At 42.4% G+C, this 15,405-nt stretch overlaps 1 protein-coding gene across 9 annotated transcripts in view; it reads left to right on the top strand.

The window, feature by feature from the left end:
• The window catches only part of Atp9b (ATPase phospholipid transporting 9B (putative)), a 189,090-nt gene that overhangs the window by 126,760 nt on the left and 46,925 nt on the right, over positions 1 to 15,405 (top strand). For all 9 annotated transcript variants that reach the window (XM_051163762.1, XM_051163761.1, XM_051163759.1 and 6 more), the window contains 2 exons: positions 429 to 571; positions 13,226 to 13,338. In XM_051163762.1, the coding sequence (XP_051019719.1) occupies positions 429 to 571; positions 13,226 to 13,338 (256 nt within the window). The remainder of the gene's footprint in view (positions 1 to 428; positions 572 to 13,225; positions 13,339 to 15,405) is intronic.

Raw genomic sequence — 15,405 nt, 5'->3', positions numbered from 1 at the left:
GTAGAATGACCCCTTATGTGTTTTAACCATACACATTAGAAATATGTAATATTAAAATATCACTAAGAAGCAGTGTGCCTACTCCAGATGCCCCGAGACCCTTTTCACATGTTTTCTCCCAGTAGTCTTTGCCTGATTTCCCTAAGCATATACATTTTTCTCTTTAAGCCCACAGTTCTCCATGGGCTAATGGGAAACTTAGAGCCTGTTGCCTGTCTCTCTTCTAGCTCCTACTGTAATTCATATAAAATGCATTATGCACCCAACTATCACCTGTAAATATACACAGATCTTTTAATGTCTGAAATCAAATTATATTTGTTTCCATAAAAGTTAAATGTATATGAATACATTCAATTGAAGTCATACGTATGGACATATTACATGGGTGTGGAAGCATTGACTGTCATGATGGTTTTTCTTGACAGTCTGCGTGTCAACTTGGACATGGGCAAGGCAGCATATGGATGGATGATCATGAAAGATGAGAATATTCCTGGTACAGTTGTTCGGACCAGCACAATACCAGAGGAACTTGGACGCCTTGTGTACTTACTGACAGACAAAACAGGTACTCTTCACATACGTTTGTCTTTCAGTGAACCAGATAACATCATAAATATTCTGTTTCTACATGGGCATATGTATATGTTTCATAACTAAACTGATTTATAAGTTTCTAGACTCAACTTTTGAAAATAATTTATGTGATTAAATCTCCATTTTTCCTTATGTTCACTATCTTCACAGTTAGCAAAATATAGTTGTGCTATAGCTTTAAGTCATTTATTTTTGTATTTTGAATTTCTTAGAATCTTAGCGTTTTTTTGTTTGTTTGTTTTTTCTGCTGTTATATAGTTCTCTAGTGGCTTAAGAGCAAAACATGTATTTGTTGCTTGTGGGGTGATGTTTGGGTTGTTAGGAGCTGTGAAAGTCCATGTTGTAACACTAGCACCTCCTACATAGGCCATCACACCTGTTGATCCTGCTCTGTAGCTCCATTCTTATTTTGTCCTTACTTTGTGTTTTTATTAAAGAATTCTTTTTTAATATTTTATTTAATTTTAATTTTGTGGCATTGTTGTGAGGGTGTCAGATCTTGGAGTTACAGACTGTTGTGAGCTGCCATGTGGGTGCTGGGAATTGAACCCGGGTCCTTTGGAAGAGCAGGCAGTGCTCTTAACCACTGAACCATCTCTCCAGCCCCTATTAAAGAATTCTTAATCAATCTATAATGTACTAAATAACAGATAATGATTTAGCATTCTAGTAATTGCTAGTGAACTAGAAATAAAAGCTTACGTACATAGCATACTTAAATAAAGCACGGTCCAACCACAATTCAGCATCTCTTAACTAATGTTAGTTTGTAGTTAGACTACAAAGAATGCAGCCATGCTTACAGCATGAAGTAACATTGGTACAAAACAATTTCCATTTGCAGAAGGTAAGTAATAGAAGTAGATGCCTAACTAGGGAAGAGCACATAGTTACGTGCGTGAGAGCCAAGGCCGTCAACTAAGGATTGTTTAAAATATGAAATCAGCAAAATGGCAGCTTGAAGGTTAAAATATTCAAAACACTCATTAGGTGTAAGTGGAAAACACATTAGAAAATATCGTTCCAGATGTGAGCCTGAGGACCAGATGGCTGTGTGTAAAAAAATGACTGGACATTGCTGAGAAGTATAACCAAAGACGTGGTTTAGTGTAACTGAGGGTCCAGTTTGGTTTTGGTTGGTTGGTTGGTTTTTTGTTTGGTTGTTTGTTTGTTTTGTTTGTTTTTGTTGTTTTCAGTATAGTACGTGAAGAAAATTTAAAACAGTTGGTGCTCATAAATGCAAATGACCCATTTAGAAAAATGAGAGGTTTCTGCTTCAAGAAACTAGACTGAGGGAATGGGCTGGGAGTTTCTTTCCCAAGTCCAGTGAGCTGACAGGAAGTTTGCAGAAGACAGTGCAGTGCAGGCAAAAGTGTTGTTCATTCCAAAACTGAAAAGAGCTGGAGCAAGGAGGAAGTCGGTACGAAGCATCGTGACACTGAAGGTGGCTCCTAAGATGAGCGTCACAGAAGGAAGAAGAATTCTCTAGGCCAGAGTTCTGGAGCATTGCTACTGCATAGCCAGTGTGCCTGTGCAGGTGGAGCCAGCCAGAATCAGCTGCTGGACATGTGTGCACTGCTGTACAGGGTAAAATTACCCCATTGCTGTGGGCTGCCTAGACCTGCTAAGAGGGCCACTAAAACCAGAGTCTCCGGAATCAAAGTGACAATGTGAGCAAAAGAACACAGAAAGCCTGGGAGAACCTTCAGGAACAATTTTGGGCCTTTAGTTTAATGAATAGCCATAGTATCCTGTGTCTCAACAACAAGACATTTAGTCTGAAAACACAGAGCTCCACACATGGTATGAAGTAGTCAAAAGTAGGTTCAAACAAGGTTCTTATGGTCTAAATGGATATAATTTTTAAGACCTGAAGCCCTTAAAGAAGACCTAAGTCAACTGATAGGTACAGTATTCATAAGCAGGGTTCTCAGTTTAACGAGCACAGTAGCTCACTGAGGCATTTGGTGAATGCCACTTCAGTAACTGCATATGAAGTTCCTTAGCAGACTGGAAGGGAGGATGAACTGTTCCATTCTAGAAAAGGGTATTCCCAGCATATAGTCTCATAATATGTAGCAAACATTAACACTTAGCAGTAGGATATTTAAAGCTTTTCCCCAAGACTAGGAACAACAAAAAGATAGCATAGTCAGTATCATATTTGATACTAGCTCGTGTCAAAAGGCAAGAAGGAAAGGGTTAAAGGTTAAGGAAAGAAGGATGCAATCCTAGCTGCCTGGTAGAAGGGTGAGTGTTGAGGCAGGAGGATTGACTGCAAATTCCAGGCCTTCCTGGACTACAGAGTAAGTACAAGCCCAGCTGGAGCATCTGAGTAAGACTCCACTTAAAATAAACAGTAGAACATGGCTGGAGCCGTAGCTCAGTGGTAGAGGGCTTGTCCAGCATGGGCAAGGCCCCAGGTTCAACCCCTGTATTACTAAAGAGGAGGGTTTGGTGGAGGGAAAAGGGAGGACAGCAAAGCACTTATTAGCAAATAACACACTTGAAACAGCCAGTAAGTTTATATTATTAGATTGTAGATCATTTTAGCAAAACCAACATAGAAAAATCTATTGTGCTTACAAATAACAAAACCAGAAAATTTTACAGAATAATTTTCACTGACATAAAATTAAAATAGTTAGTGCAGTTGTATTCCCTGTGGTTGGAGAATACATTTACTATAGTATCTGACCTTTCTAATTTCCAGGGGCTTACATTTGGGCAAAATATGCCAAAGCTTAGTGCAAGGCCGAGGGCACTCTATAGAGCAGTAGCCGGGCCTGCTGACTGGTCTTTCCTGCCAGCCTCTCCTCTGGCTGCATGTGCTGATGGGAAGCTTCTGGCCTGGCTGCTGCTCCCTAGGGGACTGCACCATGTCTTTTACTTCCCTCAAGAACTTTTCTTCCTATTTGTTTTTCAAAATTCACCTCACTACCACCAGTGGTGCCGGGCCCTCGTGGAAGTTAGTGGGACGTTGGAGAGATTGGCTGGAGCTCAGGATCTCAGGTCTCAGATCCTCTGTAGGGTAGGCATTGGGCGGCTCTCTGCGGAACGAGCCCAGAGGCCCTGGCAGCCACCCTCCACCACTGTCTGAGGTCCCTGTGGTGACAGCTGCTCAAGAACCAGGTGCTTTTTGGGCATTGGAACCAGCATTGTGCTGATAAGCAGCGTGCTACCTGAGTTGTCCTAGTCATTCCCAAACAAGCCTCTGTCTTTGGCCACCTGCTATTGGTAATATATAGATGTTTGTGACACTAGTCTTCCTTAAAATGCTGACTTCTTTTCTTGAAAAATGAGGAGGGAAGGCCCTGAAACCCAAAGCTCCCTTCACTTGGTGCTGCTTTTAAAGCTAAGCAGTGCTTCTCAGATACAAGCAGTCTCAGTGCTGGGACAAGGGGATAACACCCAGACACCAGAGAACAGGAGGCAGCTTTGAGTATTTAATTCTGCAGAAAAGGAGCCACATAGAGAAAAAGCACACAGTGGTTGGAGCACTGGCCTGTCAACAGACAGTGGCTTCAAGTGCACCACTGCCACCCCTGAGCTCCCAGCTCACTGGTAAGGACACGAGGTCTCACTGGGTGGACAGTGTGGGGCCTGAGATGACTCCTGTCCCCCGTTCCTATCCTGGGCTCAGTCCAGTAGAACTTCTCCCAGTGCTCGGAGCTCTGAGACAAGCAGGTGCCAGCAGAGGAGGGAGGGACTTAATGCCTACACACTGGGCTCACATTGAAAATGGACCATGACAATCTATTTTTTACTTTGACATGATATTTAAGAATTGCAGCAGAAGTGTGCAGCAGGAGGAGCAAACCAGATACTTGTCCTAGCTTTTCACTTTTTTGTTTGCCTGATTATTTGTTGAGACAGGTTCTTCTACTGCTCCCTAGGGTGACCTGAAACGCACTATGTAGCCTAGCCTGGCTTTGAACTCATGGTAGTCCTCCTATCTCCTCCTGCCAAGTACTGGGATTGCAGATGAGCTAGCATGACTTCTTACCACAGCTTTAAAAAAAAAAAAAAAAAAAAGTCAGTCTAAGAGCTACCAAAGGAAATGCTATCATTGGCTGAGTCTTTTCAGTTGTCTGCCATTTGTTTAGAAGTGTTGTAGATGTTCTGGCTGCATCTCTACTGCACCCTCTCCCTGAGGCTGTCACCAAGGAACTGTGGCCCATCAGCCTGTTCTCAGGGTGGATCTTGACCTGTCTTGCTGGGGAGACGGGGTTAGACTCTGGATTCCTGGTTCCTGAGTGTCCTAGGGGTTCTTGGAGGTGGTGGATCTGCCACAGCCTCTCATAAAGGCCACACTGACTAAATCATAGTCTGATGGATAGCAGAGAACAACAAATGATAGAATTATCTTATATTTTCAGCAGTAAGTGGCATTTCTTATGCCTCACCGCAGTCCTATAAAAACGTGTATTTCACACGAGATGAAAATACTGGAGGCTGAAGGTAGCCACCTCTCTAATTGTGATCTCAGATACATCTCAGCTCTATTGGGTGAGAGTTGCTAGCCTCAGAGTGAGATGCTAACATTTCAGAGGCAGCTTGCTGGACAGCTCTAGGGACAGGGACAGTAGGTGAGCACAAATAGAAGTCTGGATAAGTCTACCAGGGCATGTCTCACCCTCTTGTCCCTTTTGTGTCCTGCTGAGACAGTGCAAACTTGGCATCATGTTCCAGGATGTAAATTGCTAGTTCTGCCTCGTCTTCTCTATTTTAGTCGCATAAGTAGTGACTCCATATTCTCTTGAGCATATGTGTCAGAAGCCTGTCAGGTGTGTCCTCAGCCACAGCAGAGACTGCAGCAGTGGACAGTTGCTGGCACGAACCATTCTGGTTCTGGGAATCACAGGCATAGCACTTGGGTTTTGGGTACTTTTCAGACATCTTGCAGGGCTGATTTCCTGCTGAAATGCTCCACTGTGAGCCAGCATCTGAGGAGCCTTACATTACTAACATAATTGTAAGGTGCTCTTTCGTATGATTGTAAATTGGGTTTGTGCTTCATCAATAAGCTTTTTGACAAGAAGCGTCCATCACAGTGGCTCTCTCATTTGCCACAGCAGAATAGAAAATGAAGTGTCCCAATAATTGCATTATAGTTTCCTTCTTGTGGACAAGAAAGCAATGTGGTATAATTAGGTTTGATTGGAGTGCACGTTTCCGGTAAGATCTGAAATTAATGATGTTGCTATAGTGACACATCTGCGGCCAGCAGCGCGTGAAACATAAAGTAATTCATTCGACAAGAGTCGACATCTGTTAGCTGCAAGGATGCAGAGCATATTGACACTGACCAGGAATACTAGACGTTATGTGATAAATGAACAAATGATGCTGAAACAGGAGGACGGATAATTTGTACTTAATCTGCTGGGAGAACTTTAATCTTCTCACTGGTTGCATTTGACAATGCCATTGTTTAAAGAACAATGCTGCAGTGAACTCATAAATTTTAAAACTTAACTCACGGTGCAGCCTATTAAAGCAATACATTAATTCATTTGCCAGAAAGTTATTGTCTTCATGTAGAACAAAACCATTACTAGAAATGCCCACTGAAACAACAGGATTTTTTTAGACCTATATTTTAATTATGTCATCCATTACCCAAAATGTCATATTGTTCAGACTTGAATGTTGTTTCATAGGACAGTATCATCAGGAGGGGGAAATGCTCATTTTGTAGTTTTTTAAGGCAACGAAAAAATGGATTATGTATTAGTTGGTGTATACAGGCTAGGCAGATCTTGAAAGTAAGGTTTAATGTCTCTAAACCGGAAGGTAGTAGTAGCTACAGTACTCATCTGCCCCAAGCATGTGCTGCCTTCTAGCACAGCCATTCACTAAAGTGTGCACTTGGATATGAGTGGTGTAATTAACATGGTGGATGTTTAGACTGATTGAGCAGATGCCTACAGTACTAGGCCTGATTTACAGGGAAAATATACTGATTCTACACTGGACAGAGAGAGAGAGAGAGGAGAGAGTGAGTGTGTGTATTTTGTATATGTGTATGCGTAGATGCACATAAATGTTCATATGTGTGTGTGTGAGGTGGCCAGAGACAAGCTTGGGTGTTTTTCTTCAGGGGCTCCCCACCTTGTTTTTTAAGACAGGCTCTCTTACTTCCCTGGACCTCCAAAGTAAGATCACTCAGGAATCTGCATGTCCCCAACTTGTCTGCAGCTGGGATCACAGGTACATGTTACCTCTATGCCTAACTCTTGTTTTGTTTTTTTTTTTTTTTTGAGAGAGGGTCTCAGTATGTCACCCTGGCTGGCTTCAGACTCACAGAGACCTGCCTACCTCTGCTCCTGAGTGCTGGAATTAGAGGTGTGCACCACCATGCCTAGCCAAGAGAAAGGGGGGAGGTGAGAGGAAGGAAGAAGAGGGAAAGGAGGGAGAGACAGGAGAGGAGGAAGAGACAGGAGAGGAGGAAGAGACAGGAGAGGAGGGAGAGACAGGAGAGGAGGGAGAGACAGGAGAGGAGAGGAGAGGAGAGAGATTGCACTCTGGGCCTCCTGCTTGTGAGTCACACACTTTACCAACTGAGCTATTTCCCCAATCCTATTAATTTTTGAGACAACTCACTATGTAGCCTAGGCTGGCCTTGAACTCATAATCCTGCCTCAACCTCCTGAGTGCTGGGACTATGTATGTGCCACCATGCCCAACTCAGTATGTTTTTAATGACCAATGCATATGTTAAAACTTAGTGATTTACTGGTCACTTGAGAGGTTTTATCTTCATTTACTTGTTTATTTTGCTATAACCAGTGATCTCTCATGGGCATTGCTTTTGCCTTGCTAGAATTTTCACAAGAACTTTGTAATCCTGGGACGAGTTTGTCTCTGTGCACTGCAGGTGGCTGCTTCTGTTTGTCTGTTAAAACCACCTGTCTGTCCATGTATTATGGCTTGGCACAATCTTGATGTGTCGGCAACTTGCAGCCCAGTGGCTCTGATCAGAGGCTTCACATCTGCTTCCCAGCGTGGGCTGCATCTGCTGCCACCATGAGAATGATGCCCGCAGGACGTTTTTCTTAAAAATCAATTTCCTCTTTGCCCGCCGTGCTCACTGCAGTCCAGAAAGACTCTGCTTTATAAAAGACTACTGCATTTTTCCTTAGAAATCATAAGAAAGCCTATTATCACAGGAACTGAGTATCATAAATAACTCAGTGTCAGTCTCTTTGATGTGGTGGCTTCCTTACCATCTGGCTTCATAGCTGGCACCTCCTTTTTAACATTTTCTAGTTTGGAGCCCATTGGCTTCCGTCATATTAAGATCACAAAACATTTATAGAAATCACCAAGGGACTGAGCTATGAACAGCACTAGCGGTGAGACAGAGGGAGGCTTCTGCATTGCTGCGCTGCCCTGTGACTGTGTACAGAGCAGGAAGGAAGTGCAACACTGCAGCCCTTAAAACAGTCTCAAGATCCTTCTTGCTGTGCAAAGACTGTGCATTCTCCTAAAGAAACATTTGTCTATATGTACCTTCCAGGTTCTAGGACCCAGCCAGGTACAATGCATTCAACTAGAATACTGAAGTATCAGAGCTTCATTTAACAGTATTTTCAAGGTTAATCTATAATTGTACGGTCTAATTGTATAATCCACAATTGTACTGTATAGTGAGAGCTTGGTTCTTCTTTGCGGATGAAAGTGTTCCATTGTGTGTGTACTACATCTTATTTGTCCCCTATGAAGTGTAGGGCACTTGAGCTGTTTCTCCCTAAGAATATTAGACATTTAGCCAAGGCATTAGACAGGAAAAAAGAAGTGGCATCCATGATGTAGAAGAGAATAAAACTGTCTATGTGTTATTCAATCTTGTGTATAGGAAATCCTCATGGATCCCCGAGAAGCCTAATAGCCAAAGTATGTAAAATAAAATCATTCATAAAAATGAATTGTACTTTTAAGTACTAGCAAGCAACTATTTCACAGTTGAATTAGAAAGCAATTTCATTTAGAATAGCATCAAAAATGAAAATTTTTTTCTGATTGTAAATATGCCAGCCAGTTTTCTCAAATTAATTTACAGACTCCAAGTACCTATTTAAATCCTAGCTACTTTTCTTTTTCAGCACTCAGACAGTTGATCTAAAAATCCATATGGATATATTAGGAGGGACAAGTAAACTAAAATAGTCTTAAAGAATGAAGTCAGAAAGGGTAGCACTTGCTCATTTCAGAACCGCCATCAGTAGGTAGAGCAAAGGACTGACACCAAGTGTGAGGGGTTGTGCAGTGAGGGTGGAGTCAGCCACCTGTCACCGATGCTATCCAGATGGTGCTTCAGGGCTGAAGCCGTGAGTTTCTATGTGCACAAGTGAAGGCGAGCCCTGCCTCACATTGTATATGGTGTTCACTCAGAAGGGATTCTAGACCTAAACATAACCACCAAAAATAGTAGTCTTTTAAATTGTTCAGTCTTAAGAACTTTTTCATGACATCCTTCCTGGCTCCAGAGAAACAGCTGAGTGAACGAACGGCTTTTAGTAATCTGAACAATGGGATGGGTGTGATGGCACATACCTACACTCAGGAGGCAGGGGCAGAAAGATTACAAGTAAGGCTAGCTGGGCTGTGTGAGGAGGAAAGGAATGTAAAAGCAGAGCTTTACAGCACACAGGAGGAGGGAGGGGCAGCTATGCAGTTAATGTTGTAGTGCTTTCTGGGCCCTCCTGCTTCCTGGGCATGGTGCAGGTACAGAATTACTCTGGAGATTCCCCCAAAGACGCTCAGAAGCAAAATACAGTAGGTAGCATTGTTGAACTTAAGAAGCTTAGACTGGAGATGGTATATCACAGGCTAAAGTGGATGACTAAAGTGATGTATTAAAACAGAAACCACATTCATGCCCGAAGTTTACTGTCCAGGGATGGTCTGAATGGAGTGATTCTAATAATATGTCTTTGTTTTGGAAAGTGTCCGATGTCATTGTGCACCTGCTGCATTGGAAATGCTAGGTTTTTCTTTGCCAGTAATCTCTGGGAACAATGAATGATACAGAATTCAAATACATATAGTGTCATATGCCTTCTCCTGTGCATCACTAGTCATTAGGTTTTTGTTTGGTTTTGTTAGTTTTGCTTTGTTTTCAGTTTGTTGTTTGTTTTTTGAGACAGGTTCTTACTGCACATTCCTCCTGGCTTGGGACTCTAGAGCCTGAGCTAGCCTGGAACTCAAAGAGATCCACCTGGCTCTGAAGCCTGACTGCTAGAACTAAAGGTGTGGCTACACCACGCCTGGCTAGTTTTTAGTTTTAATTAAGCTACTATCTTTGTTATTTTCGTCAGCAGCTATTTTCATTCCAGGTTAAGAGCTGGGTTTGGGAGACAACATTGAGATCATACAGAGACTGCATGCTGGGAGCATAATTGAGTGACCAGTACTTCCTGACATGCTCAAGCATGAGGACTGGGCCCCAGCACTTGGGGGACAGTGACACACACGTGTAACCCAGCATTCCAAAGACTGGGGCAAAAGGATCAAGAGTTGGAGACTAGCCTGTGTGGCAGTTTGTGTGTGTGTGTGTGTGTGTGTGTGTGTGTGTGTGTGTGTGTGTAATTAGTGTAATTTTTAAATTCTTATCATTTACTTAACAGCACATGGCATCATGCAATAATTAAACTAATCCTGACTCCTGATTCTATGACTAGGAAGGAGTTGCCATTGACCTGGCCAGCAGCATGCAGGCTGCAGGCATTTGGACCCAAGCTCTCTGCTCCACTGATCTCAGTGTTTGCTGGTGCCTTGTAATGAATGTTTGCCAGATAAACAGTTCCTAATTCATTTGAAGTTTGTGGAAACGTGGGAGTTGGGGGGCTGTGGCCCCTTGCTGAGGAAGGTAATGACTAGAAGTGTCGGACAAACTGTGAAGAGAATAGCTCCAGACTGCATCATGAAAAATTGTTTTCTATTCTGAGCACTTTATATTTAAAAGAGTAAACCAGATTAAGGTTTTGGTTATTTTTAATTAAGAGAGCGATATGAAGAGATTTTTATTTTAGAAATATAGCACAGGTTGGAAGTGTGTTAGAAAATGTTAAACCCTGAGTTTAAGAATACCTGCAAGAGGTTCACAATCAGGTGAGAGATGAAGAGGACCATGCCGAGGGTTTCCGAAACAGATTCGAGAAAGAAGGGCGTGCTGTATGTGCTCTTGAGGTAGAATTGAGAGGCTTTAGCATTACTCATTCACTGGAGAGAAAGCAAAGGAGGAAGGGGGTGTGTGGTGGTAAGCAAGGTGTGGAAGCTGCATTGGCAACTTCTCCTTCCTGTTTGGGATTTTATGAATCCGGTGTGCCACCTAGATCCCTGTGCCACCTTTGGTGGCATTTCACTATGAGGAGGCAGTGGTGGGTCTTGTCAGTCAGGGCTCCTGCAGGTGCACACAGTGTCTCTGTAATGCAACAAAGATCTGAAATAAAGTTGAGTTAATTATAATTACAGCCATTTATAAGGGAAGCACGTGAGCTTCTGTATTAAACTTCCAGGGTGCTGAGGGAAGGAAGGCACATGCAGCGGCAGGGCTGGGTTCTGGACACAGGGAGGCTTGCAGGTGTAGGAGATGCTGACCGCAACCCACTAACTCTGAGGCAAAGCACCTCAGCTCTGAGTTGTGGCAGCAAAGAGCACAACAAAGGGGGGGTGTTATTTCCTCAGAGGCCTTTTAGTACTTGCATGAGATTGCCTAAAACTTAAGAATTGGGAAACTGGGCATGATGTTCCACCCCCTGCTTTCTGGGAAAGGAAAGTCCAGTTTTCTCTGTGATAAATCAACCACATTGCAGTGCAAGGCCACACATGTAAGAAGTTTTGGCCACTAAAAATTGATCTTTATGCCGGTGGGGATAGGAGTGAAGGGATGTGGGATGGAAGGGACAGAAAAAGGGACACAGTGTTGGGTAGGAAGGGATGTGGGGATGGCACCTGAAAGAGTTGGGGGGTCGGAGGATGAATATGGTCAAATGTATAAATTTCTCAGAACGAATACAATTATTTTAAATTCTTTTTAAGCAAAGAACTTCTCATTATGAATCTAATGTATATCAATGTTTGTGGTAATATTCTCTTAACTTTATATATAAAATTGCTCATAATAAAAAGTTGACATCCTTGGCCCACTGTAAGTTATCATCAAGTAGAAAAGTCTATAGAAAATTTGTCATCTATATCAAGGAACCTGAAACAAATTATTTGTATAAATACATTTAGAATATTGCAAGCTTTGGGACACACCCTTCGTGGGTTTTGTATTTTGTTTCATTGTCTTCGACTGCATCGTACTGGAGCTCTGGTTAGCCATCTTTGTTATATGCCACTTTTCATTTTATTTGGATGCTGGCTTGGTACTGACTGATATTTCATGTGACCATGTAATTTAAGAGACTGGCATAGACTACGTCTCACATAACAGGTTTCATGTCCACTTCTCTCAAGCTACAGCCACCTACTCAAGATGTATGGTGCACATAGTGCACAAGGCCATAAGCAGGGTTGCTCCTGAGGACTTTGTAAAGCTATATAAAGTAAGTCTTATTATAAGAATGCTTGTCAAAATAGTGTCTAAAAATCACAAAGTAAAAACCTGCTCTTCTGTAAAGAAGATCCTGAGTCTTCTGGAAAGCTCCCAAGTCAATAACCCATTTTGCTCTGCGTGTAAGTCTTGAATAGTTATTGATAGATATTGTCAATACCATGTATGCCAAAGAAAGTTAAAGGCATACAGATGTTTGTACCCATGTGAATAAGCCATTGCTTACCACACCTCTTACTTCTCTAGAATAAGTCAGTTGGTAACCCTGCTGTGTGTGCCTTGAGTCCAGTGCAGAGGCTCCAGTGGAGACTCTCAGCTGAAACACCTTGCAGGGCAGCACCTTGGTTCCGTTGAAAGGTCATGTCAACATTCCATTGTTGTTTTACTTTTGTGAAACAGTGAATTAATCCTATGCATGCACTGTTGGGTGTTCACATAAGTGAGATATACATGGCTCAGGGTTATTGGCAGTCCGGGGCATAGTCACTTTAAAGCTGCTCAGCTTTGAGGAGAGAGTGTTAAATAGCACATCTTCTCTTGGAAACTTGTGGATGGAAGCTGCCTCCCATTTCACAACTTCTTTTTCAAGTGACATAAATATGTGCTAAGGCTTAAACATCTAGAGCATTTATTTCTCTACCAGTAATGGTTACTGTTCAAAAGCAGGTCTTAAGGCTACTAAGCCATGCTGATTTGGGACTAGTTAGTGCTGTTCTTCAGCTCAGGACTGTGATTGAATCAACAGTGACTTTAGCTTCCTAGTGTATGCCTTATTCAGAGCAGCAGAAGTTGCTATTATGCCAATGGACAGATGTGAACCAAGGGCAGAGACTCAGGTTCTCTTTTCCTAGAGCTCCTTCCATTGCTAACAGTTGTTAACATGATATGCTTGAGGAAAAACTTCTAAGCCTCTCTGTCAGTGAGCGTCCTGCGGCCCTTTTCTTCTCCTAGCTGGTGTCCTGGGGCATAGTCAACAGTGAGCAGCCCTCCTGTGCAGAGCTCCTCCTGTGGAGCCTTCCTTACCTGCCTGTGCTCACTGCTCTAATCTCCCTGCCACAGGCACGCTCACTCAGAATGAGATGGTGTTTAAGCGGCTCCATCTGGGTACTGTCTCCTATGGAACAGACACTATGGATGAAATCCAAAGCCACGTCCTGAGTTCCTACTTACAGGTATGTCGATGTACTTCCGAATGCCACCTTCTCTCAGTCCATCCACACTGCTGAACTAAATTGAGCCTATTATGTGCTATTTTGGTTATTTTACTTTTTATTTTTACCTTGTAGTCAATTCTAGTATCTCAAGCAAGAAGAAGCTATGACTAGCGTTTTTCTATCAGCAGAATTATGGCAAATATAATGAGACCAAAAAATTTATAGTGAATTATTCCTAAAAATAAATTGTTTAGTAAACAGTATTTTATTTTAAAGAGTAATTAACAGAACGCTGACATTACTGTGTTTCCTAACAGTCCCTTTGTTTGTCTCCGTAATTAATAAAACTTTCTCACGGTAAACTGTTTTTCACCCTTCTCCAACACTAAGGGAGATAGCTCAACATCATCCACCATCGTGCCTTTGACTGCACTGCAGCAGCATGAGGGTGTAATTCTCCCCCAACAGGACAGTTTGAAACGAATCTCAGATACCCTATCATTTTTATCCAAGTAGTTAACTGACATTTTAAAAAAAGATATCACCACATCACAAGAGCTGAGGTACAAGCATGGGAGTTACTTGGTTTCACTTGAGCTTAGAAGCCATGTCATCTACAGAGGCTTACTGACAGATGTGCTATGCACAGGTTCCCTACCCACACCCGCCCATCCAGCCCCTTCAAGGGGCCCGTGCTGCTTGCTTCAGTCCAACCTGGCCCTTTCTGTGCAGAGAATGTTTAGATCAAAGAGTGAGTGGGCTTACGACTGTTGGCCTCACAGAGTGTTTGTGACTCAGTGATAGTTACTAACTCATGACCATTAAGCTTGGCAGTTCCAAGAAATCTGTCTAAAATATCAGGTACATGATGATACGTGATGCGAGGCGTTTCACGTCTCCACTGCTGCTCTGCCTGTCGGTTAGTTTTCTTTGAACCTAATGATGTCCCTGTTTTATAAACAGAGCCTCTTGGCTCCAGACGTGTGTGGCTCACCTGGACAGCCGTACTAGTTCTTGGAGCACCACACCTGTGATACCACCTAAAAAGCCCGCTGAGTGTTGTATGTACAGCAATTTACTTCAAACCTGATTTTGAAGACTAAAATGGACTTTCTCTCCTTAGAATTCAGTTGTCAACAGTGCATTCAAAATTTAGAAAACGTCCTCATTCTGTAATTACTGCAGCCTGATAGATACATGGTCTTGAGATGTTGCCAAGTAACAACAACAACAAAAATCTTACTTGTACAGTACGCCTTCAGCTTACGTGATTCATCTGCACAGACGTCAGTGACTGCCTCACACACGTGGATATGGTTCATTTGGATATAATCTGTATGTAGACTGTGTCTAAAAAGCATTTTGTGGGCTGGAGAGATGGCTCAGAGGTTAAGAGCACTTGCTGTTCTTCCAAAGGTCCTGAGTTCAGTTCCCAGCAACCAGATGGTGGCTCACAACCTTCTATAATGAGGTCTGGTGCCCTCTTCTGGCTCACATGCAGACCGAGCATTGTTTAATAAATAAATCTTTTTTTTTAAAAGCATTTTATAATTCAGAGTAATTTTAGGTTTTTATTCAATTTTTTAAAAATTTTTAAATGCAATTTAAAATTTTTTTTTGTTTTAATTATATCATTTTCCTTTTCCTCCCTCCAAGCCCTTCCATATACCTTTCCTTGCTTTCAAATTCATGGCCTCCTTATTGTCATTGCATGCACATATGTATATGTGTCTTTTGTTTGTGTGTCCGTGTGGGCATTATGTGTATGCATTCCTAAACACATAAATATAAGCTACTCAGTCTGTATAATATTACTTGCATGTATGTTTTCAGTGCTGATCATTTATTTGACATTGATGTACTTCCTGATGCACCATTCTCTGAGGAAGACTGTTTCTCCTGTTCTCAACACTCCTTAGTTGCCTGCAGGTCTTTGTACAGGTTGAGGCCCTGTGGTCTTTCTCCCATCCACTTTGGCATCTCTATTCCTAGTGTCCTTCTTCTACTGATGTATAGCAGTCTTCTCTGCTGAGCCTTCAGGGGTGTGACTTCTGACATTTCTAGGAGACACAGTCTCACAGCAAA

The sequence above is a fragment of the Acomys russatus genome, chromosome 20, assembly GCF_903995435.1.
Source record: "Acomys russatus chromosome 20, mAcoRus1.1, whole genome shotgun sequence".
In the NCBI taxonomy this organism is placed as follows: Eukaryota; Metazoa; Chordata; class Mammalia; order Rodentia; family Muridae; genus Acomys; species Acomys russatus.
The sequence above is the reverse complement of the archived record's forward strand: the minus strand, read 5'-3'. Positions and strand labels throughout refer to the sequence as shown.